General features: G+C 48.5%; 1 protein-coding gene across 2 annotated transcripts in view; it reads left to right on the forward strand.

Moving 5' to 3' along the window:
• adgb (androglobin) overlaps positions 1-26,099 on the forward strand; it is a 564,769-nt gene that overhangs the window by 320,972 nt on the left and 217,698 nt on the right. For both annotated transcript variants that reach the window (XM_038805127.1, XM_038805138.1), the window contains exon 19: positions 22,028-22,091. In XM_038805127.1, coding sequence (XP_038661055.1) covers positions 22,028-22,091 — 64 coding nt within the window. The remainder of the gene's footprint in view (positions 1-22,027; positions 22,092-26,099) is intronic.

Below are 26,099 nucleotides of genomic sequence, written 5' to 3' on the forward strand. Positions count from 1 at the left end.
GGATGGAAGGGAGAATGGCTTGGCACAAACAACACCTTGGGCAGGATTCAAAATCGCGGAATGCAATTGGAAGTAGAATAGGTTCCTACGCCAAAACGTGGCAGACGCCGATTTGACGCCAAATCGCAATTCTCCGTCACCTCGACAGCGACGTCAATGCGGTCCAGGACGCAAGTACAGTAAACATAATTTGCATATCATTCGCAGGCCTGACCCAATATTCTCCGCTGCCTCCACAATTCTCTGCCTCCAATGGGACGAGTTCCCGACGGCGCAGTTCACTTCTGCTTTTAAAAAACGTGACATGGAGCCCAAGCAGGCATGGTAAGCCGCACGATGTGTGCGCCAGGGCCAATGAGCACGGGACACTCTGATCACCTCCAGGTTCACCGACTGGGGGGGCTGTGGGTACAGGGTAGAGGGAAACATGCCAGGGGTACGGTCACCGCATCCCACCCCACCCCCTCGCCTGCAACCCCCTCTGTGAATACATACCTGCCGCACTACGCGGTGTTGTCAATAACATCGGGTCTGGTCCATGGGATGGGGGATGATGACAACCCTCTTCGCATCATTTGACAATGTCTGATGCCTGCCCACGGTAGCACTTTCCACTGTCCACCTCGCTGATCCCTGCATGCGAGCTGGACATTCCATCTCACAGTCCCATCGAAACCCTGATGTGACAGTGGTGGGGATGGTCAGGGCGGGGGGGGATGGATGGGGAGCCCAAGCCACCCGTAACGTCTGCCCATCTCCCTACCCCATCTATGGCCAACCCAGACCAGCCCGCCCCGCACACCCATCAAAGCATCGAGGCAGGTTGTAACAGTGTGAACAAGTATTTAATGTGACAATGTATATACAGATTTGAGCCCTGGGCCCAATAACTAAACTGTGCCTTGCACCAGTGCCAACATAACTAGTGTCTAACTTTCTGGCCTTACGGCCAGATGGTACAGCAGGAGTGGAGGTGGCCTGCTGTGATTCCCGCCCTGCAACCTGGCGGGAGTCTTCTGGGGCGACCGGACCTGGATGGGTCCATTTGCTGCTCGGGTATCCCAGGTGGCATGGTACCGCCCTGTTCTGCCCACTGCCCACCAGGTGCACAACAGACAGGAGGGAAGGGTGGTCCGAATTGCTACGGTGTTCCGGCACCTGTCCTTCGGGAGTCACCAGCATGGGTCCCATCACCTCCTCCTCCCTTAGGGTGCCCGATCACCCCCGGGCTACTCCATGGAACAGGGGTGTAAGCGGAGCTATCCCTGAGGCTCCTCTGCCACATGGCGTTGCCAGTCCTGGCAGCCCAGTCCTGGAGGGGTGGGTTGCTTGTGACCTCAGTAACCAGGGAACCGGGACAATGTGGCCGGTATGGGTGCCGGCATGTGGTGTAGTGGAGATTCGGCCTCCCTCCAGTTGGGGGGAGCCGGGCTATGGGGTAGGGTGTGTGGGACAGGGGTTGGTGCCAGGGGCACAGTGCTGCCTACTCACCCTAGCTGCCCTGAGGAGGATGTGCACTTTCTTCTGGCACTGCTGGCTGGTCCGGACGGTGCTACCCACGGCGCTCACCATCTCTGCAACCTGCGCCCAGGCAAGGCGAACGGCGGCAGCTGGCAGCCTCCTTCCTGGGCCGGGGTACAGGGTCATCCCCCTCTCTCCCACTGCGCCCAGGAGTGTCTCCAGCTCTGCGTCCGTGAACCTTGGTGCCGCTCTCATTGCTGCCATCTTGTTGGCTGGGATGGTGTGTGTGAGGAGTTAACTGTGTGTATGCAGCTGCAGCTTGTCCGCCTCCTGAGTGTCAATCGCAAAACCATTTCTCTTGGAATCGATTGTGTTCGATGTGGCGCCGGTGCTGGCCCCTCAACAGTCGCTGAATCAGTCCAGGTGCAGCGGCAGTTTTGCTGTCGTGGAACTCCACGAATTCTGCGTGGCGTCAACACTTAGTCTCAGAAATTGAGAATCCAGCCCCACACTTTTTACAACCTTGTGATGTCCTAAAGTAAATTACAGACGATTAACTCCTTTGAATTGTAGCACCTGTCATAATGTAGGAACTACGATGGTCAAATTCTGGACAGCAAGTTCCATGAGCGCTAATTTAATAATGACCATATCATCTGTTTGTTGGTGATGTTGGCTGAGGAATAATTATTTGCCCAGGACACTGGGGTTACCCCTTGCTCTTACCCAAAACAACACCATGGGATCTTTTAAGTCCACCTGAAAGGACAGATGAAGCCTCTTTCCTCTTGTGGGTGAGTTCGAACTAGGGAGAACTGTTTTGAAATTAGGGCTGAGTTTCTCTGACCCTACGCCGGGTCGGAGAATCGCGGGGGGGCATAAATCCCACCCCGCTGCCCCGACACCGGCTGCCCTATTCTCCGGCGCTATTTTTCGGGGGCCTGCGGGATTCCCGCCACGCTGGTCAGGGGCCGTTGACAGCGGCCGCCCCGGCGATTCTCCGGGCCCCAATGGGCAGAGTGGCCGTAAAGCTTTAGCCAGTCCCACCGGCGTGAATTACTCACCTCACGCACAGAGGGACCTGGCAGGTAAGTGTGCGGGGGCTGTCCTGGTGGGGGCGCGGGGGGATCCAACCCCGGGGGGTTAGTGACCTGGCCCGCGATCGGGGCCTACTGATCTGCAGGCGGGCTGGTTCCGTGGGGCGGCCTTCTTTCCTCTGCGCCGGGCCCCTGTAGGGCTCCGCCATATTGCCCGGGGGCCAACGTGGAGAAGGGAAACCCCGCGCATGCGCGGAAATACTTTAGCCGTTCTGTGCATGCATGTTAATACGCCGATCGGTCCGCACAAGCGCGAGATCGCACCGGCCATTCCACACATGCACGAACTCGCGCCGGCGCTTTAGCACCAGCTGGAACAGCGGGGACGACTCCGGCAGCAACCTAGCCCCCTAGAAAGGTGTGAATTCCTCACTTTGGGGGTCCATTGACTCCGGATTCGTTGGTGCCGGTTTTCCTGCCGGCGTGGGGACATCGCCCCATTATCAGAGAATCCCGCCCTAGGTGTCACCCATTTAGAACATGAGATGAGGAGGCTTGTTTTCATTAAGCGGGCTGTGAGCCTTTGGAACTCCTTGCCTCAGCAGGCAGTGGAGCTGGGGTCATTAATTAATTTTAAGGTGGAAGTAGATAGATTCTTGTTAGGCAATGGAATCAAAAGTTATCTGGTGAAAATAGGAATGTTGTATTTGAAACATAAGTAGATCAGCCATGATCTTATTGAAGGCAGAGCAGGCTCAAGGGGCCAATTGGCCTACTTCAGCTCTGATATTATATTGTTCATATTTTTAAAATCCTATCTGCAGGGCACCTCCAATTGTGCAACACTCCCTCAGTGCTGCACAGGACTGTCAGCATGCAATTTTATGCTCTGGTCTCCAGAGTGAAATTTAAAACTGCAACCTTTGCATAGGTTTACTTAGAATTTACCATACAAAAACAGTCCATTTGGCTCAACTGATTTCTTTCCGCTGAGGCCACACATAGAGGGATTTCCTACTGGTGGGCTGAAGCTTGCTAGCAGCAAAGACTCCTCGCAGGGACCAATTGGAAGGCTTCCCGGATCTTACTCCACCCCCTTTCAGGCCTTACCCCTGCTCTTCAGACCTTCCCAACCTTGCGGAGACCTCCGGGACCCCCTCACCCCTCTACCTGAGATGGTCCCCTTGGGACCAACCCCTGGCAGTGCCAATCTGATACCTGGGCACCTGCACTGCCAGCCTGGCACCCCTGGCGGTGCCAAGGTTTCCGGGTGCTTGGGGGTGTGCCAGGGGGTGCTATGTCTTTTCGTCCGACGTAATTTCGTCCAACGACACTTCGTCGACATCTTTTGGTCCAACGTCTTTTTGTCCGCCCGTCTTTTGGTCCAACGTCACTTCGTCCAATTATCCAATTACAAATTAACTCCGTATAAAACCATTCAATTGATAAAATGCAAGTACAATACAGCAAGTGAATTTAGTTGCTAAAATGCAAGTAATTGATAAAATGCAAGTAAAATGCAAGTTGAAAAATGCAGTTTAAAAATCTTAAAATGCAGTTAAAAAATCTAAAAGTTTACTAATAATTTTTTTTGTCTAAGACTTTTTGTAACTTGACTTTTTGTAACTTGTAGTACTCCACTCCACTCCCCACATTAACTTTTTATGCAATAAAGGATTTTTATTACCGGTCTCTTTCCTTTAACGAGCCTCGTTAAAGGATAGATATTATCGTTCTCTTTCTTAATTCGCCCATCCCGAAATGGCAAAGTTCATTGTGTCAACGAAGAGTAAAAGGAAAGTAGCTGATGGAAATAACTATATCTACGAAATTCATTCGAGCAGTCCAAACCTATGAAAGGAATACTGGAGATGTGAGAAAAGAAGGCTATGTTCAGTGCGGATTCACACGGTAACGGAAAACAATGAGCCGAAAATTATTTATTTCTCTAATGAGCACCTTCATCCAGCTGATGTTGATTCGTTAAATGCTAGAAAAGCAGTTGCAGAAATACGATTCGGGCGCCGAGGATCAACAGCGCTTACTAGTATTCGCATCAGAAAGTGCTCTTCAGGATTTAGCATCATATCGTCATTGGGCATGCGATGGGACATTCAAGATTGTGCCACAACAGTGGTTTCAACTGTTCTGCATTCATGTACAAGTTAAAGGAAGCAGTTTTCCACGGGTCTTTGCATTACTGCCGAATAAAAGAAAGCAGACATACGAATTATTCTTTGACCAATTGAAAATTATGCAACCTAATGCAGATCCGATTGATATCATGGCAGATTTCGAAGTTGCAATTCACAAGGCAATTGATTCATCGTTCCTTAATTCATCTGTCGTGGCATGTTTGTTTCATTTGAGCCAATCTGTGTTTCGAAAAATTACCGATTTAGGCCTTGCCATATCCCCTACTACCCGGGCGGCTCCAATGACTTGAGAAACCGTCCCAGCTGCCATCAGGACTGGTCCATGGGTCTCCCAGATGCGGCCGGTGAGTCCTGGGCACCTGGTGAATCCGTCATCCTGGTATATTAGCTGATTTGGGGCTCACGCGTGATTCACCCGTTGTGCCCATTTCCATGTCGGCGCAGTGGGGTCACAGAATGATGCCTATTACCTCTCAATTCTGTGGTTAGTTTTTTAATTCATTCATGGCATGAGGGCATCGCTGGCTAGCTGAGTATTTATTTAATTTTTCTTTACTCTTTCATGGGGGCAGCACGGTAGCACAAGTGATTAGCACTGTGGCTTCACAGCGCCAGGGTGCCAGGTTCAATTCCCTGCTGGGTCACTGTCTGTGCGGAGTCTGCACGTTCTCCCCGTGTCTGCGTGGGGTTCCTCCGGGTGCTCCGGTTTCCTCCCACAGTCCAAAGATGTGTAGGTTAGGTGGATTGGCCACGATAAATTGCCCTTAATGACCAAAAAAGGTTAGGAGGGGTTATTGGGTTATGGGGATAGGGTGGAAGGGAGGGCTTAAGTGGGTCGGTGCAGACCCAATGGGCCGAATGGCCTCCTTCTGCACTGTATGTTCTATGGGATGTGGGCGTCGCAGGCAAGGCCATCATTTGTTACCCGTCCTTAATTGCCCTCGAACCGAGTGGCAGTTTTAAGAGTCAACCACATTGCTGTGGATCTGGAGTCACAAGTAGGCCAGACCAGGTAAGGATGGCAGATTTCCTTCCCTAATGGACATTAGTGAATCAGATGGGTTTTTATGACAATCAACAGTGGTTTTACTGTCATCATTAGACTTTTAATTCCAGATATTTTTATTGAATTCAGATTTCACCATCTGCCATGGCGGGATTTGAACCTGAGTCCCCAGAGCTTTACCTGGGTGTCAGGATTAAGAGAGCACTACGCCACCACCTCCCCCATCCCTCATTTCCCATCCCTCATTTCCCTTAAAAGGTCATGGTGAGCTGCCTTCTTGAGTGGCTGCAGTCCATGTGGTGTAGGTCCATCCACAGTGCTGTTAGGAAGAGAGTTCCAGGATTTGACCTAGCGAAGTGAAGGGACAGCAAAATAGTTCCAAGTCAAGAAGGTGTGTGGCTTCAAGGAGAACTTGCAAGTGACAGTAGTGTTCCCATCCATGTGCTGCTCTTGTCCTTCTAGATGATGGAGGTCAGGGTTTGGAAGATGCTTGGTGAGAGGATGCTGTGCATCTTGTCGATTGTACCCTCTGCTGTCACTATGCATCAGTGCTGGAGGAAGTAAATGCTTAAATTAGTGGACGGGCTGCTTTGTCCTGGATGGCGTGGAGCTTCTTGAGTGTAGTTGGAGCTGCACTCATCGAGGCAAGTGAAACGAGTTCCATCACACTCCTGACTTGTGCCTTGTCGGTGGTGGGCAGGCTTTGGGGCGGAGGTGAGTTGCTCACTGTAGAATTTGTAGCCTCTGACCTGCTCTTGTAGCCACAATATTTATATGGCTGGTCCAATTCCGGTCAACCCCAAGGATTTTGATAGTGGGGTATTTAGTGGTGGTCATATATTGAATATTAAGGGGAGATGGTTAAATTCTGTCATTCTGGAGAAGGTCGTCGCCTGACTCTTGTGTGGTGCTTGAACGTTAGAGTTAGGGTTAGGGTTGAATGTTACTTGCCACTTTTATCAGTCCAAGCCTGCATATTTTCCAAGTCTTGGTGCATTCAGACATGGATTGCTTCAGTATCTGAGAAGTTGTGAATAATTCTGAACATTGTGCAACCCATACAATAGAATCCCCACAGTGCAGAAGGAGGCCATTTGGCCCATCAAGTCTGCACCGACCCTCCAAAATAGCATTCTCCCTAGGTCCTTTCTTCCACCCTACCTCCATAACCCTGCGCATTGATCAAGGCCAATCCACTTAGCCTGCATATCTTTAGACTGCAGGAGGAAACCGGAACACCCAGAGGAAACCCACACAGACACGGGCTGAATGCGCAAACTCCACACAGACAATCACCCAAGGGCGGAATCAAATCCGGGTCCCTGGCACTGTGACACAGTAGTGCTAACCACTGTGCCACCCACTTCTGACAATGCAAAGATCATTGATGAAACAGCTGAAGATGGCTAGTCCAAGGGCACTACCCGAAGGACCTCCTGCAGTGATGGGCCAGAACTGACATAACTGACCTCCAATATCCACATCTTTCTTTGTGCTAGGGATGACTGGAACCATTGGAGAATTTTCCCTGATTGCCATCGACTTCAGTTTTACTCGTGCTCCATGATGCTGCATTCAGTCAAATGCCGTCATCTCACCTCACCTCTTAAATTCATCTTGGGTCCATGTTTGAATAAGGGCTACAATGCATTCAGGAGCTGAGTGGCCCCAGTAGAATCCAAATTGAGTGTCATTAATCAAGTTATTGCTGAGCAAGTGCTGCTTTATAGCAGTGTCAATGACACCTTCCATCACTAATGATGGAGAATGGACTAATGGGGCAAGGCAATAACTGGTGTTTTGTGTTTGGTTGCCAGGGTGAATAGTGTCTCGATCGCTTTTCAGGTAACTTATAGCCTAATCCATGTTAGGAATGTTTCCTTCTACTCATGAGTGATTCAGTTTGGACTCGGGTAGGTTTGTTTAAAATTTACCTAATTTACACTATATACTTAATAATGTAAAAGTAAAGGGTGCAATTCTCCGCACTCACGACGGTGCGGAGAATAGCGGGGTTCGTAAATTTTTACGGCCACGCTAGTCTGACGCCCTCCCGCTATTCTCCCCCTCCCCCCCCCCCCCCCCCCCCCGACGCCCGACTCCCGACACGAATCGCTGCCGCCGTTTTTTTAGGGCCAGCAGCGATTCACAGCTGGCCGATGGGCCGAAGTCCAAACCCTTTACGGCTGTTTTTACGAATGGCAAACACACCTGGTCTGGCCGTTCGTAAAAACGGCCGTAAAGTCCCGATTTTTAAAACCATGGCACCGATTGGCACGGCAGTACCACGGCCATGCCAAGGATGCCATGGGCCCGCGATCGGTGGGCACCGATCGCGGGCAGCGGGTCCGATTCCCGCGCACTCTTTGTCCTTCCGCCGCCCCGCTGTATCACTTCGCGGGGCGGCTGAGGGGCATCCCGGCCCGCGCATGCGCGGATTTCGCGCAAATGCGCGATGATGTCATCCGCGCAAGCGCGGGTTGGAGTCTCCAATCTGCGCATGCGCGGCTGACGTCATGTGATGCGTCAGCCGGTGCAAACTCTGGCAAGCGGGCTTAACGAAATTCGTTAAGCCCGCGATGCTGGAGTTCACGGCCGCGGCATACTAGCCCCGACCGGGGACCAGAATCGGTTCCCGGTCGGGGAGGGGGAGGCTGGCGTCAAACCCGCCCTGTCTGGGAGAATCGCGCCCAAAGTCTCCATAGTCTCAGCTGACCACAGGCTGCTTTCTCCTTTGACAAGCTTATCAGTAAGTACATATGTCTGCTGATGTCACTTACATCAGAATACACATCACTATCTCATTCCCATAATAATGAACCCATTAGGCTACTGCCCCCCCCCCCCCCCCCCCCCAGTATAATCTCAATCTTTTGAATATCAATCTTAAACTATTTCCTTAAATTATTTACATTACAGTTTTGAACTTCTGAACTATTGTAACAGATTCTATCCAATTCTTAGTCCTCCTTACAACCTCCCCAAGTCAGTGTTATAGAGGACTTCAAACTCCCACAGTGTTCCCTGCTCTCTGGGTGGATGTTGTGGTCATATGTGGCCATTAATCATTTTCCTGGAAAACATTGACAGAGTAGAACAAAGAACAAAGAAAATTACAGCACAGGAACAGGCCCTTCGGCCCTCCCAGCCTGCGCCGATCCAGATCCTTTATCTAAACCTGTCTCCTATTTTCCAAGGTCTACTTTCCTCTGTTCCCGCCCATTCATATACCTGTCTAGATGCTTCTTAAATTATGCTATCGTGCCCGCCTCTACCACCTCCGCTGGTAAAGCATTCCAGGCACCCACCACCCTCTGCGTAAAAAACTTTCCACGCACATCTCCTTTAAACTTTCCCCCTCTCACCTTGAAATCATGACCCCTTGTAACTGACACCCCCACTCTTGGGAAAAGCTTGTTGCTATCCACCCTGTCCATACCTCTCATAATTTTGTAGACCTCAATCAGGTCCCCCCTCAACCTCCATCTTTCCAACGAAAACAATCCTAATCTACTCAACTTTTCTTCATAGCTAGCACCCTCCATACCAGGCAACATCCTGGTGAACCTCCTCCGCACCCTCTCCAAGGCATCCACATCCTTCTGGTAATGTGGTGACCAGAACTGCACGCAGTATTCCAAATGTGGCCGAACCAAAGTCCTATACAACTGCAACATGTACTCCACTCTATCAACCTGCGTTGCCACCTTCAGGGTACAATGGACCTGAACTCCCAGATCTCTCTGCACATCAATTTTCCCCAAGACCCTTCCATTGACCATATAGTCCGCTCTTGAATTTGATCTTCCAAAATGCATCACCTCGCATTTGCCTGGATTGAACTCCATCTGCCATTTCTCTGCCCAACTCTCCAATCTATCTATATTAGGACTTCTTTTCCCTAGAGGACATTGACGGAGTGGGATTGCAGCTATCCACAATGGCAGGCAACTGGGCTACGATCTCTGTGGCAGCTGAACTGAAAGGATCATGGAACCTTTTTAGTGAAAGACTGATCCAAGTGAAAAAATGTACAATCACATGGGCAATCACACTCTCTTGCACAGGAAGATGGCAAACTACCATTTTCTCACAAAGCATCTACTCTCTTCGCACACCAGAGAAGGGCTGAGAAGATGAATTGTCTTCAACTCTGACAAAAAAAATTCTCAGCTGTATCATTGATGATTAAAGGTGTTCAATATCTGAGAGATAAACAAATCTGAATGAGGAGAAGAAGAATGATAAATGTCCTGTAGGCATGGCAGGATATGAAGACAATAGAACTTGCCACCAACACTTTGAAACTACTTTCACTTTCTGTAGATAGTGTCACACTTTCTTCAGTGTGAGGCTACTCCGCGGTAGACAATGGGACGACTGTGTCAGCATGAGAAGATGAGACAACATCTGCAGCAATGGGTGAATCTCCAGAACTAAATCTAGACAATATTTCTGCATAGGACTCTTCAGCTGTCGAAGCACTGTAGATTTGACCTCTGCTTCTGCACTTAAGGGCAACTTTCATTGAAAGATGATTTTCTGATGAGATTGAAGCATGGACATGAACTTACTTTCATCCAAATGAATAGGCTCTTCTGGTTGTGCGATCCACCATGGAATCATGCATTATGTTCTCACTGGACTGCTCACCATGGTCAGCCAGCGATGAACAATACATTTCATTCGTGGGTTCAATGGACAAGTGCACAAATTCAGCTGTTTGACAGCAAACACAGCTGACTCCTCAAAAAAAACAGAGACCATGTGCTTCAGCAGTAGTTTCAAAGAACATACCAATCTCTAGAAATTAATCTTCCAACAGTTCATTCATTGCTACAAGAGCCTCTTTCTCGTATCTTTCTTCAGAAAAGAGCCACCCTAGATCTCGGGCCTCCTGTTGATCATCACTGTCTTCTGCTACCGCACCTTCTGGCCTAATTTCAAAAATAATTGAGGAATCTACAATCTCCTCCTGAGGTACAGTGGATGACATCTCTGCGATGAAGAATGACACCTACTTAGAGAGGAGGTTTAGCTCAGTTGGCTGGACAGCTGGTTCGCGATGCAGTGAGGTGAACAGTGCAGGTTCAATTCCTGTACCGGCTGAGGTTATTCATGAAGGCACCGCTTTCTCAACCTTGCCCTTTGGGCGGCACGGTGGCACAGTGGTTAGCATTGCTGCCTACGGCGCTGAGGACCCGGGTTCGAATCCCGGTCCTGGGTCACTGTCTGTGAGGAGTTTGCACATTCTCCCCGTGTCTGCGTGGGTTTCACCCCCACAACCCAAAGATGTGCAGGTTAGGTGGATTGGCCACGTTAAATTGCCCCTTAATTGGAAAAAATGAATTGGATATTCTAAATTTATTTGGGCAGCAGGGTAGCATGGTGGTTAGCATAAATGCTTCACAGCTCCAGGGTCCCAGGTTCGATACCCGGCTGGGTCACTGTCTGTGTGGAGTCTGCACGTCCTCCCCCTGTGTGCGTGGGTTTCCTCCGGGTGCTCCGGTTTCCTCCCACAGTCCAAAGATGTGCGGGTTAGGTGGAATGGCCATGCTAAATTGCCCGTAGTGTCCTAATAAAAGTAAGGTTAAGGGAGGGGGGTTGTTGGGTTATGGGTATAGGGTGGATACGTGCGTTTGAGTAGGGTGATCATGGCTCGGCATAACATTGAGGGCCGAAGGGCCTGTTTTGTGCTGTACTGTTCTATGTTCTACTCAACAAATAAACCTCACCAGTTACTGTTGAATGGAAAGTCGTCTGTTCTGTTCCAACTTTGGAAATTCCTCCATGAAAGGTACCCGAGTGACCTGCTACAGGCCTCTGTCTACTGTTTCCAGAATGCCCAGTTGTATAAGTGCATTTCTGCTCAATAAAGATATGCTTTGATATGGAAGGTCACAATATTCTGTTGCACCTTCTGGTGGAGCATGGTGGTTATCTTTTACACAAAGATGTATATCGCCTGGACTTTGTAAGTTAATGCTTTGTGGCTGGATGTCTACTGCTTTGAGCCATTCCAGATGACAAGCCAATACTGTAACACTGGCTCTGGTGTTAAATTTGAAGTCAATTGTAAAGCTTTTGGGCTCAATTCTCCCAAAAGATTTCTAAATGTGGTAGCGAGCGGGAACTGCCACGAGCTTCCCGACGCTTGGCCCAGACAGGTAACGCTATTCAACGTTAATTGGTCCACTTAAGGAAGCCCCACGGGCTTCTCACTGCAAATGAAGGCTCGCCAGCTGATTCGCCTCCACCATGCTTGCCAGCCCCCCGCTAATAAGATTGAACAGCAGTGTAACTGCTCTTGCTCAGCCAATCCCAGCCAGCTTGCAAAAATGGCACCCAGGAGACCGGTCCCAAGATTCAGGGATGCATATCTTGCCAGGCTCCTAAGCGCAATGGAGGCTAGGAGGGATGTCCTGTTCCCCCGAGGTTCCTGGAAGGTCAGTCACAGGGCCATACGTGCTGTGTAGGATGAGGTGGCGACTGTGAGCGCCAGGAGTGTTACCAGGAGGACTGGCCTCCAGTGCCGGTAAAAGGTCAACAATCTGCACTGGCAGCATGAGTGACTAGACACCAACGCATCCCCCCCCCACCCCCCCCCCCCCCCCCCCACCCCACACCGAGACATTTCTGCCCCCACGCGAGCATCCACCTCCCCACTCTCCATGCGATCCCCAACCCTCCCTCCACCCCCACCTTCACTTCACTTCCCCCCTGCCTTCCTTCACACCCTCCATCCCTTCCTTCACACCCTCCATCCCACCACTGTGAACAACTTGTGTGACTAACGATGCCCTCGCTGTGTCTCCTCGGGAAAAGCTCTCTCACAACCACCAGGACAGGGCCCAGACTGTCAGTGGGATGCTGGACATACGAATCCTCACCTCCTTCGAGGAGCGTGCACTGGAGGTGACTGGGGTGGCTGAGGACAGGATGGCCACCAACGCAGATGCTGGAGGATGCCGCAGAGGTGAGGAATCACCGGGTCCCAGCCAAAGGACCTGTTAAACATGAGTTGTTATTGCCTTACTGACTGACCACATATCCATTCTCCTGCTGGTCCTCCAGCCAACAGCGCCAGTCCTTCCTGGGTGCCCCCTCTTCAGCCTCCCAGGAGAACACCTTGGAGGGGAATCTCCGACGAAGACACTATTGAGGCATCACAGCTGTCATCCCCCGCCCACCAATGCAGATACACACACCTCGGTGGGAAATGTCAGTGGTCAGGCTTCTGGGGCACAATCTGGTGAGCATCACACTGCTGCTGATGCACATCAGGTGGAGACAGGAACCCACAGGCGAGATAGAAGTCGGAGTTCTGCTGGATCCCAGGACCCAGCACGGTCCCAAGCTGATAATGAGCCTGTGAAAGTGGTTTACCTGGAGCTGATGGAGCCGGGACATTGAGAGGGAGGTGTCTACGACACTACAGCAGGTCCACAGCTGATTGGAGGAGTCCCAGAGGCTATGGACGCAGGAGATGTCGCCGACAATGCGTGGCACGGCTGAAAAACACCGCTCGGGTGGTGACCACAGTGGAGAGTCTGGTGCACAACATCGGCACCATTAGTGGAGGCACCCAAGGCGTCGTGCAGGCAGTGACAGCCATGGCTCAGGGTCTCGGGAGAATGTCTGCCTCGCTGGGGGATGTGACCCAGTACCAGGCTGACCTTGATGAGGTTCTGCGGGACATGTCCTGCTCTCAGATAGGAATGGCGGAGCTTGTCCCAGTCACAGGTGGGCATTGCCAAGGTACTGCAGGGCATGGCCCGGTCACTGAGGAGCATTGCTGAGGGTGTCGACACGATGGTGCAGGCCATGGGGAGCCACCAGGGCTGACAGAGCCAGATGATGCAGGGACAGCCATGCTAGGCTCAGCTGTCGCTCGGTCCCAAGGCCAACCCCAGGACACTGTGGGCACTGACCGGTAGGAGGGGGTGCTGTGCCAACCCAGACCCATCCCATGGAGTGGCGATGGTGGCCACCAGCTCCTCCGAGTTCCACCTCTCTGATGAGGCCGCGTCTCATAGCCAGCACATGGGACAGGGCGGCACAGCTGTGCATGTGATACCGACAAGTGAGCCGGGGCCCTCCGGCCCAGAGGACGCCCACCAAGGGCATTGAAGGCAAGGGGAAGAGATTAGCAGGCTGCCTCAACCTCAGATGTGCATCCTGGGGACGTAGTTTTTGGCCTCTGCCGCTATTCACCGACCTCTATATGCTTGAGCACGAGTGTAACAAGGCCTGAAGATCGCGGCCACCACATGGAGTGAATCAAATTGGCTGAAGGCGAGCATCTGTGATGCTGGGGACCTTCTGCAACGTCTCTGTATCTTTTATAACATGGAGTCTAGAACATTGGAGTCCTCTAAAGCATTGTCTTACTACGTTTATACATGTTTAATATTTAAGCGACTCATGTTCAACCAACATGTGGAGAAGAACGCCCCGTCTCCTTTCGAAATAGTGTCAGGAGTTGGACTACTTTCTTGTTCTAATTCATTACTTCCTTCTAGCACCAGTGTGTACGCAATTGAAGTTGTAGAATGCAAGTATCATTCTCCATACCCCGACGCCGAACTCGCGTTCGCGCAGGGGCGGAGAATCCATTCCCGCACATGGAATCGGAATCGGCGACGGTTCCTCGATTCTCCGGCCCCCGAAAGAGTACACCGCCCGCGCTGTGTATCCCCTATCTGCGGCCATTGCTGGAGACTCGCATCGCTACTCTCTGCCCCCGACCGGCCGAAATCCCAACACCATGGATCTAATGTGGTCCTGCCGTTCAGGATACTCGCGTGGTGGCTGCGGACTCAGTCCTCGGCTGCAATGGTCAGGGATGGGATGATCGGAAGGCAGGGGGGCCTCATACGGGACCGGGCTATTTTTGGGCGGGTGATCCGGGTCAGGCGCATGGCAGATCGTGGGCACTATTTAGGAGATCCAGCTCCGCAGTCTGAGTCCTCCATGGTTTGTGACTTGAGGAACTTCAGCTCAGCACCATTGAGCTGGAGGCTTAGTTGCAGATACTGTAACACATCAGGGAGGAAAGTTACCTGGATGCTTTGTATCAGGAGGTAGTCACACCACTTGGGTTAGAGTCTCCTGATTTAGCCAGGAGTCAAGGACAGAAGGGTATGACTGCCATTGAGGCAGGTAAGGGGACCCAGAGGGCAGGAAGGTCATTCTCTGCAATTGTCCAATAGTTTAGAGGTTCTTTCAGCACTTTTGGATGAGAGTGGGGGCTGCAAGGTGGATGAGCAAACGGACTATGGCACAGTAGTACAAGAAGCCAGTAAAGTGACTTCCGGTGGTGACCATGGAGTGTGTGGTCGAACATCTGGTGGCTTCCGCTTGTAGCGGTTTGTTTGGATGGTGATGTCTAGCACGAGGGGACATAGCTTTAAATTGAGGGGAGATAGATATAGGACAGATGTCAGAGGTAGGTTCTTTACTCAGAGAGTAGTAAGGGCATGGAATTCCCTGCCTGCAACAGTAGTGGACAACACTAAGGGCATTCAAATGGTCATTGGATAGATATATGGATGATGAGGGAATAGTGTAGATGGGCTTTAGAGTGATTTCACAGGTCGGCGCAACATCGAGGGCTGAAGGGCCTATACTGCGCTGTTATGTTCTATGTTCTATATCTTTATTGGGACATCATATTATATGATTCTACTATGAACTCCCATGTTTGTGATGAATTAAGAATTTTAAGAATATTAGCTTCCAAATATTGGGGGCAATTTAAGGGTTAAAAGCCTGGGGTTATAGTGTATTTCACAGCAGTGGTCCTGTTTTTTCAAAGGATTTTGTTTTGCAGAGCCTGGGAGCTTTTCGGAGATAAAGGTGAAATTGACCAGAGGAATGTGGTTTTCATTCTGGGCTAATGCACTGTGGTTTGACTGAGGAAAGTCCCTCGGGAGAGAATTTGCTTTCAGCCTGCAGAGTTGATTTGTTTTTCAGCTTGATGAGATAATATCATTGCTGAGTGAAGCGAAAGGATGCAGCGAAACATTTTGGAAAAGCTTTGGAGAGGATTTGAAGTCTGATCTGTCTGACACTGAGTCCAGAATTCTCTCAGGAAGAGTTAGAAAAAGAGTAATAATATTTAAAGCACAGCAGTCTTGCCTGAGGACGAGGAAGAAGTTGAAACACGCCAGGTGAACGAGTTTATTTGAAGATATTCAGCCAGAGTCTGAATGGGGTTCTAACAGGAGCCAGATCTGTTCTGTAAAGGAAGTATTACTCTCTGCCGTGCTGATTTTAAGATGGATTGAAAACTGTATGTTTCTTTTCTTGTTGTTTAATAGGGAATTAAGGAGTAGTGTTTAAGGGGTAATTGTAAGCTACTGTGCGAAGTTAAAGAGTTCAATATTATATCCCGAATAAAGTTTTGTTTTAAAAATACCAAATTCCTATTTCTTCATGCAATTACACCTTGAGCGAATCATTCTTTCCACACAGTCTGACAAATAAACTAAAATATTGAGGTTTCGGTCCAGTGTCCTAGCCACTGTTCGGGTCTGGGATTATAAAAGGGTTTTAAAACATCTTACTACACAATTGCCGTGTGAGAGCTGCATTCAGAGATGCACGAACACCTCTGATACTAATTCTACATTTGACTTCGACATTCAATGAAACCCACTGATAAATCATAGTAAAACAGAAATGCATACAAATTATATCAGGATTTACGTGGAATCAGAAAATGCACTGGTCCGACTTGGTTCTTTCAGCTTTCTCATTCTGTTTCTTTGGTTATATTACCCTCATAAACTCTTCCCATTCCTTATGAACCAAGTGGCCAAGAAAAACACATTCCGTCCCGTACAGACACGGATGAGTAAAATTCACTCATTCCAGCAGCCCCTTTAAGTTTAAAAAATACCCTGGGCTTAGGTCCCCATACACAATGCATTTATGTTCAGCCAAAAGTAATTTTAACTGATCCTTTGTTGATCCCACAGACAGCCCAACGTTTGGGTAATATGGAGCATATAAAATATTGGACCACTTTTGTTCACCTGAGATAGCAGGCAGGGCCTTGGTTTAACATATCATCTGAAAGACTGCACCTTTTCACTACTGCACAGCCTAGACGTTGTGCTCAGGTCTCTAAAATGGAGCTTGAACTCAAAGGGCGGAATTCTCCGACCCCCCGCAGCGTCGGGGAATCGCCCGGGGCCGGCGTAAATCCCGCCCCCGCCTGGCCGGAATTATCCGCCACCCGGGAATCGGCGGGGGCGGAAATCGCACCCTGCCGGTCGGCGGGCCCCCCACGGCAATTCTCCGACCCACAACGGGCCGAAGTCCCGCCGCTGTCAGGCCTCTCCCGCCGACGTGGTTTAAACCTCTGGTGCCGGCGGGAGCAGGCAGCGTGAGCGGTCCTGGGGGGGGGGGGGGGGGGGGGGGGGGGGCGATCTGACCCCGGGGGATGCCCCCACGGTGGCCTGGCCTGCGATCGGGGCCCATCGATCGGCGGGCAGGCCTGTGCCGTGGGGGCACTCTTTTTCTTCCGCCGCCGCCATGGCCTCCACCATGGCGGAGGCGGAAGAGACCCCCTCCACCGCGCATGCATCGGGGTGACGTCAGCGGCCGCTGACGCTCCGGCGCACACAGACTAGCGAAGGCCTTTCGGCCAGCCCCAACGCCGGTCGGCGTGGCGCCAAAGGCCGTAGGCGCCGGTCGGCGGAGCGGGAGCGGCTCCGGCGTGGGCCTAGTCCCTAAAGGTGCGGAGAATTCCGCACCTTTGGGGAGGCCCGACGCCAGAGTGGTTCTCGCCACTCCGGTATGCCGGGAGCTTCCGCCCCGCCAGGTAGGGGAGAATACCGCCCAAAATCTTCTGTCTCAGAGGCATGAGTACCACCAAGTGAGCCATGCCAGAGCAATATGTCAGGTGGCATGTTTCTTTCACTTCCAGAGCATTATAATATATGCATATGGACTGGCGTATTATAAATTGCTGATAACATAAGATGAAAATTCCTATTTTTTTATTGGGAAAGAGGAGGAGCAGGGAACCTGTAGCAAAATTTTGTCACCTGCCAAATTTTCTAACTCCCTCAACTCATGTTACACTGAAAGGATTAAGGAACTGGCATTGCCTTGAATGGAAAGTCCAAGGGCCAGAGTTAAAGCCAATTGCAGTTAAATTTTATGTCCTGCCAAGATTGGTGCAGATGTTGTATGAACGGATATTCATGTGTCTTCAGTTGAACTGAGTGCAAGTTAGTTGAGAGAATCTGCTTGGAGCTTTGGACAGTAATAATAGATTCTGCAATGATGAAAAGTATAGGAAGTAAAGAATCATGTGAATTCAGAAGAAGAGTAAATTAATATAGGGAATCCAACTTATTATTATCTTCCCTTCAGAGGCATAGATCATGTCATTTCTACTGTAAATTACATATTACACTGCTTTTAATTACACCTTTGTCCTTATTGATGTGCTTATTAGTATAAATCTAATAGGTCTGTTGTGATGTTCCATTACCTTTTAAAGATGAGAGAAGAATCTGATGAACAGAGTTGTTAAAATAATTAACAGGGAGGGTTTGCTGTTCATTCTGCAGAAAAAGTACCAAAAGTCTACCTAGATATCAATATATTCTCTAATTGGTAGAGATTTAGGATTCACCTCTTGAGAAAAATCTGAAATAGATAATTTGTCAGGACTTCTGGTGGTGGCTATGGAGTGAGCGGTCGCACATTTGGTGGCTCTCACTCAAGGCGGCTTTGTTTGGTCTTTTCCCCGCCCAAAGGGAGAAGTATTTGAGAGCAAGAGGTGCAGAGTGTCTGGGAAGATAATACTCCTTAGGTGTGGCTGGTGGATGGATCCACGGTCAAGGGGTGGTGGAAGAAAGAAAGCTGCTGGAGCAGGAGAGTCTTTGTGGTGCGCCACAGGAAAAGGTGGCGGAGGGCAAGGGGGCTACGCTGCCGGTCCAGTGGTCGATGGAGCAGTTGATAGAGTTCCTCAATGATTAGTTTCAGCAACAGAGGAAAGAGGCCCTGGAAGAATTGGCCAAGGTGGTGGAACCACTTAAATCTGGGATTGAGCGAGTGGAGCAGAGGCTGGAATCCCAGAGCCTTTTTGGGGCGAGAGGAAGAGCACGGAGCCTGGAGCAAACTTTTCTCACCTGACAAGTTTTCTGCCTCCCTCAACTCATGTAAAGTGGAGGAGGCAGTGGGGGAGCAGGAGGAGCAGTTGGCCTCGTTGGTGGGCTGAGATGGAAGTGATGCAAGAGAGCGGCCAGAAGAGGCTGAGGGAGAAGGTGGAAGATCTGGAGAATGACCCTAGAAGGCAAAACCACAGGATTGTCGGGATGCCTGAAGGCATTGGTGATGTGGAGGCTGGTGTATACATGGCAAGGATGCTGGAGAAACTGAAGGGGGAAGGGACCTTTGACCGGTCCCTGGAGATCAACCGAGCGCACAGGGCGCTGATGAAGAGGCCACAGGTGGGTGAGCCACCGAGGCCAATGGTGGTGCAGGTGCACTACTTTCTGGACAAGGAGATGATCCTTTGATGGGTAGACCAGTAAATGTACCTTGGAAGGGAACAAGCTGCAGGTGTATCAGGATCTGGGTGCAGAACTGCGAAGAGGAGGGCCAGGCTTAACCGGATTAAGGCTGCCCTCTTCAAAAAGTAGGTGAAGTTTGGAGTATTGTACCCGGCCAACCTATGGGTGATCTCAAGAAGCTTGAGTATTAATTTGGCACACTAGAGGAGATGATGGAATTTGTGAGGACATTGAATTTTGGATGAGTGTGTGTTCGGGTACTTGAGGAGTCTGAACGTGACCTTTTTTGCAGGAGACGCACCTGAAGATAGGGAACCAGATGAGGTTGAGGAAGGGATGGGTGAGGCAGGTGTTTCATTTGACGCTGGATATGAAGACAAGGGTGGGTGGCAGTGTTAGTTATTAAGCGGGTAGCGCTCGAGTTGGGGAGGATTGTGGCCAAACCGGGGCACAAGGGGCGTGTGGGGGAGTTATGTGATGGTTAGTGGAAAGTTGGAGGGGGTGCCCATGGTCATGGTAAAGGTCTATGCCCAAAATTGGGATAAGGTAGATTTTATGAGGCGAGTGTTCAGAAACATTCCGAACTTGGACTCGCCTCGTCTGATGATGTGGGGGGGGGGGGGGGGGGGGGGGGGGGGGGGATTTTTATACAGTTAACGGGCCAAGCTTGGACAAGTCGAGTCCCAAGTTGTCAAGGGTGTCACCAGTGACAAAAAAGCTGAAGGGGTTTATAGAGCACATTGAGGGGTGGGGGTGTGTGGATCCATGGAGAGTTGGGAAGCCGAGGGCGACATAGTTTTCATACATCTCCCATGTGCATCGGGTGTACTCCCAGATTCATTTTTTTCGTGTTAGATAAGACGTTGCTGGCGGGGCTGGACTCGGGGCTGGACCCTGTGCCTGGTGGGTGTGTGTGTGTGTGGGGGGGGGAGTGTCTAGTGCCCGCAGTGGAGGCTGGATGTGGGGCTATTGGTGGATGGGAGGGCGGGGTGCTGCGGGCACGTGGAGCTAAACGAGGTCACAGCTGCCACGCTGTGGGAGGCACTCAGGTGGTGGTTCGGGGGAGTTCATTTCAATTCGGGTGCACAAGGAGAAAGCAGAGCAGGTGCAGATGGCAAGACTGGTGGACAAGATTTTGAGGGCGGATAAGAGATACTCAGAGGCTCCAGAGGCAGAGCTGTTGAAGGAGAGGAAGAGAATCTAGATGGAGTTTGGACTTGTGTCTAATGGCAAGGCGTGGGGCAGTTACGGAGGGCCAAATGGGCTGTGTATGAGTACGGGGGAGGTGTATGAGTAAGCAGGAGGTTGGTCCATCAGTTGAGAAAGCAGGAGGCGGCAAGGGAGATTGGCAGAGTCGGAGAAGATAAGAGTAAGGTGGTGATGGACCCTGAGGAGGTGAATGGCATGTTTGGGGCATTTTATAAAAGGCTATACGAGTCTGTGCCCCCAGCCCATATGTTCTGGGTGTTTCCAAGACTGAGGGGGCTCTGACAGGGGTTCTCGGACGTGATGCCCGAGGTGCTGGGTGTAGTAGTGGTTCTGGGTCCAGAGGACACGATATTTGGAGTGTCGAAAGACCCGGGAATCCAGGGGGTGAGAGGTCGATGTTTTGGGCTTTGCCTCCCTGATAGCCCGGACACAGATTTTGCTCCCAAAAGCGGGGGTGTGGGTGAGCGATCTGGCGGATTTCCTGAGGCTGGAGGAGGTCAAGTTTGTCTTCAGAGTGTGGCGGATGGGTTCACCCGGAGGTGGAAGCCGTTTATTGACTTCTTTAAGGAGGTTTGAGGGGTCAGTGGGGGGAGGGGGGCGTTAAAATGGGGAAGGCTGGATTCGAGAAGGAGGTGGTAGTAGGGAAGCAGGGGGGAGTGGGTGTTGGTTGTTTCTAAAGTTGTTTGGTTGTTCTTCTGCATTTGTTTGTTTGTATGACAATGCCTTGAATAAAATATATAAAAATAAATAAATAAATTGTCGGATATAGAGCAAGAAGGATGTCGACAAAAATGATAGGAGAATTTTTTCTTAAAAACACAGTGATGACATCCTTCACTGACAGTGAAATGATGACCTCCAAATGGTAATATCGTGATATGTTTCACATTTGTGAAATGTAAGGTCAAAAGCAAACTACTGTGGATGCTGGAAATCTGAAATGAAACAAAAGAGTTGGAAATTATCAGCAGGATCTGGCAGCATCTGTGGAGCCAGAAACGGTCAATATTTCAGGTTGATGACCTTTCTGTGCAGGCCACGCATAAGTTGGTCCCTTGTACTTGTGCGCTGTGCCAAAAATATTTAAAGGAGCCACAGACTTAAAGAAATCATTGGTGCACTTGAGAATAAAATTGATGCAACATTGCTGCAGAGCATCTGCAGCATTTTCTGTTATATAGATAGAATAGAACAGTACAGCACAGAACAGGCCCTTCGGCCCTCGATGTTGTGCCGAGCAATGATCACCCTACTCAAACCCACGTATCCACCCTATACCCGTAACCCAACAACTCCCCCCCTTAACCTTACTATTAGGACACTATGGACAATTTAGCATGGCCAATCCACCTAACCCGCACATCTTTGGACTGTGGGAGGAAAGCGGAGCACCCGGAGGAAACCCATGCACACACGGGGAGGACGTGCAGACTCCGCACAGACAGTGACCCAGTCGGGAATCGAACCTGGGACCCTGGAGCTGTGAAGCATTTATGCTAACCACCATGCTACCGTGCTGCCCCAAATGTTATATGTTACATATGAGAAGTTTTGACCCAATCTCTTGGGCTTTTTGTGTTCATCTTCAACAACTAATCTTATTAAATTTTCATTTGCTTTCAGGAAGTTGATCATTTTCCATAACCCAAGTCAATACACTTATCATCTGCAGAAGTTATGTTTGAAGGTAACTTTCTTGCATTTGGTGCATTTTCTGCATTTTAATTGCCTTTCTAATTTTGTTAGTTTTGTGATAAATACATTTCACTCTTATAAAGACCTCAATTCAGTCTGTTTTTAAATAGAATATATAGTTTGATTACATGTAACAAAATACAATAATATTTATATTTGATTTCAAACAGGTGATGTGGTGCTATTATGAAAAAGGCTCAAAATTGTGTCATTTCTTTCATTAGATTATATAACTTGCTGCATCAAGTGAATTGCTTGACCTATTTCATATTTCAGATCTTTATTCATAAAATGCTAATGTATCTTATTGCACTGTCTGTAAATCAATATTATCAGTGTTTTGAAAGTGTAACCTTGCTCATCGGATATTTCATAACCCAAGTATCTGAAAGTAATACTCTGCAGCAGTATGTGAGATGACTTGGCAGGTACCAGGTAAACCTTATTTCCTGTTACTTGGGTGCCTTTGAGATCTCTATCCAAACCCAGCACAAACCAATTAGGTCAAGTACTCCCTTTTTCTCTTGGCTTAAAGGTCCTGCTTACAATGAACATGGAGTCCAAACTGTGTCCACTCTGTTCTCATATTCTTTTATTTTCCCTTTCAGTCAACCATCTGCTAAATATTGACATGTGCTTCAATCACTAACACTTGCTTTCAAATACTCCACAACCCTCTGTCCAAAAATAAAAGTTCACTTGCTTTCTCTTCACGGTCTTAAATGTAATCTTTCTGTGATCCTTTGTTCTAGACCTCTCTATTATTTTAGACACCTCTATCAGATCACTCTTAATATTTTATTTCATGGGACTGCGGCGCTGAGGACCCGGGTTCGAATCCTGGCCCTGGGTCACTGTCCGTGTGGAGTTTGCACATTCTCCCCGTGTCTGCGTGGGTTTCACCCCCACAACCCAAAGATGTGCTGGTTAGGTGGATTGGCCATGCTAAAATTGCTCCTTAATTGGAAAAAGAAAAATAATTGTCTACTCTAAAATTAAAAAATATATATATATTTTATTTCATAATGATAAACACCCCTACATAAAGATGAATGTATAGAGAGTTCAAGAAAGAAAGGCAAATTGAGAGAAGAATAACGGAATACTATAGTTCAGGGTTAATTTTGAAAGACATATCATTGAGGAGCAGCATCAGCACCCAAGGTTGTAGTGCTGTGCAACATATGAAGGATCTAATAAACAGAGCTGGAATAAGGGTTGATCTATTACAATTCGTCTCTGTTCAATCAAAAAAGATTCAAGGATGTCCTGATGTAAATGCTTCTTGTTATAACAGCTCCAAGAGGAAACAAAATAGGAGAGCTGTTTACTGAGACCCTAATCCAATATCGCCTCTTTACCCCACCACCAAAAGTTAAAAATAACCCTTGTTGACTGAGGAAACAGATCCTAAACACTCTCAAAAACCCTTCCCCTTCTCATCACAAACAGATTCCCTCTGCTGTCATCTATTTTTAAATAATTAAAATCTCCTCCAAGAATTGTTCATGCCGTTTCTCGAACTGAGAAATACATATTCCAGTCTCAATTTTAGTTCCAATGTTCATCTATCTATAATATACTCCTGCTGTACGATTGATCGGATGTCATTCCCCATATCAATACAAAATAATTTTGTAGTCAACTACTTCTTTATTGAATTCTTAATGTTCCAGCATTCTGATGCTGTCCATCATGAATATAGCTTTTCATTTTACTTTTTCTCTATTTTTGGGCACATTTTATACCCAGGTCATTTAATTGTCTGTGAATTAATGGACATGTTCATTTCATTTTCTTGGTTTGCTCTTTCATAATTTTTCTCCCCAACCTGATTTTTTTTGTCATTTCATGTTTAAGCTCAATCAATTTCCCTTAATTATTCCAAACTAAAACAAAAGCTAATTTCCTTTTTCAGCTGTATAGTCTGTTCCCTTTCTGTCCCCCTGCCCAGAGCAGTGTTGGTTTAGCTCGGAGCTCTGGTTAACATTCCCACAAGGGTATTGGTTCCAGGAGTAAGCTGTTCTATCACAACAAATCACTACGGTTAGAAAAGCCTCTTCAGCTGTTCCAGGAATCTGAATTTTTCTGCCTGCACAACCTCTCTAGCCACTTAGTGATCTCGATAATGTGGCTGTTCCTCGTGGAACTGGTTTGTGGCACTATATGTTATTCCAAGATGACAACCAATGAAATCCTGCTTTTTACTCTTATCACCTTCACAACAGGAGCTGAATACAAATATTTGCCACTTTACAAATTCTGTTATGAAAAACAACTTCTGGCTGATCTTTTTCACCCTGTTACTTCTCCAGTACTTGGGGAAGTAAAACCCTTTGGATTTGTGTTCATATTACAACAATGGTTAAATTCTCAATTGAACCTCCCTCCACTTACCACCCTTCTGTAACCAAGGCCAATAATGGGTTGACATGGTGTCCAAATCATTCATGATAGCAAAGGACTGCGGGCTGTCATGTGAGGAGAGATTGACTAGGTTAGGATTGTTCTCACTGGAGTTCAGAAGAATGAGGGGGATCTCATAAAGACTTGTAAAATTCGAACAGGACTAGACGGGATATGCAGGAAAGATGTTTCCGATGGTATGTGCGTCCAGAACCAGGGGTGACAGTCTGAAGATTCAGGGTAAACCATTTTGGACAGAGATGAGGAGACATTTCTTCACCCAAAGAATGGTGAGCCTGTGGAATTCATTACCACAGGAAGCAGTTGATGCTAAAACATTGAATATATTCAAGAGGCGGCTGGATATAGCACTTGGGGTGAATGGGATTTAAGGTTATGGGGAGAAAACAGGATTAGGCTATCGAGTTGGATGATCAGCCATGGCTGTGATAAATGGTGGAGCAGGCTCAAAGGGCCAAAAGGCCTCTTCCTGCTCCTGTCTTCTATGTATCTATGACTGAGCAATAATTCCACCAGGTCAGTAGCGGAAAAGTGAAAATACTGCTGAAGTAGTCCAGGCAGTAGCCCAGGCTGATTTTAGCAGAGAGAGATTGGAGGTGGTACAGATAATTCTGTTTGAATAAAAGTTTTTAAGTCAATGTAATAGTGACAGTTGTCAAATTTAGGCAGAGATATAAACCTAAATCAAATGGTTTAAGTCAGCTAAGACAAACAGGAGGGATGTCAGATTGAATGTAACAACGTGCATCTGCTTTGGATCAAGAGGTGGGTCAGAAAGAGTAGGAGGAGAATTAAAAAGAAATGGAAGTGAAAAATGGATTTCACTAAAGAACTATTAATGGGGACCAAATGGCTCGATTTGAACAAGAGTTAAAGTTCAAGAAGTAATGGAAAGAAAATTCTGAAAGTCAGAAGCAGAAGCAATTCAGGTAATGCAATTTTTAAAAATTATTCATTCATAGAATATAGGCATCACTGGCAAGACCAGCAGTTATTCCCGTACCAGCCTCCCCGGACAGGCGCCGGAATGTGGCGACTAGGGGCTTTTCACAATAACTTCATTGAAGCCTACTCGTGACAATAAGTGATTGTCATTTTTTCATTTCAATTGCCCTCTAGCACTTTTCGATGTGAGATGTTAGATTTGCACTGCCCTTTGTATATCAAGACAGCAAATATCGTTGCATTTTTGTTGTCTTAATCATTCAAACTCTGCCACCCATATCCAAAGTCGCCTCAAGTCATGTCACGCATCCCACCTCTGCTCACTGACCTACATTGACTTGTAATCTGCCAATGCCTCAGTTTGACAATTCTGACCTTGGTTTTCAAATCCTTTAATAGCCGCAACTTCCTTATCTCTGTAATTTCCTTCAGCCCCACAACCCTTCAAGATCTCTGCCCTCTCAAATTCTAGACTCTTACAAATCCATTGTCCCTTCAGCCACGGAGGCTCAGAACTCTGAAATTCCTTCACTCAATGTCTCTTACACAACACCCTGCCCCACAACTCTTTTTTCTCTTTTAAGACAGTCCTTACATCTTTGACCTTTTTTGGGTCACTTCCACTAAT

The sequence above is a fragment of the Scyliorhinus canicula genome, chromosome 1, assembly GCF_902713615.1.
Source record: "Scyliorhinus canicula chromosome 1, sScyCan1.1, whole genome shotgun sequence".
NCBI lineage: Eukaryota > Metazoa > Chordata > Chondrichthyes > Carcharhiniformes > Scyliorhinidae > Scyliorhinus > Scyliorhinus canicula.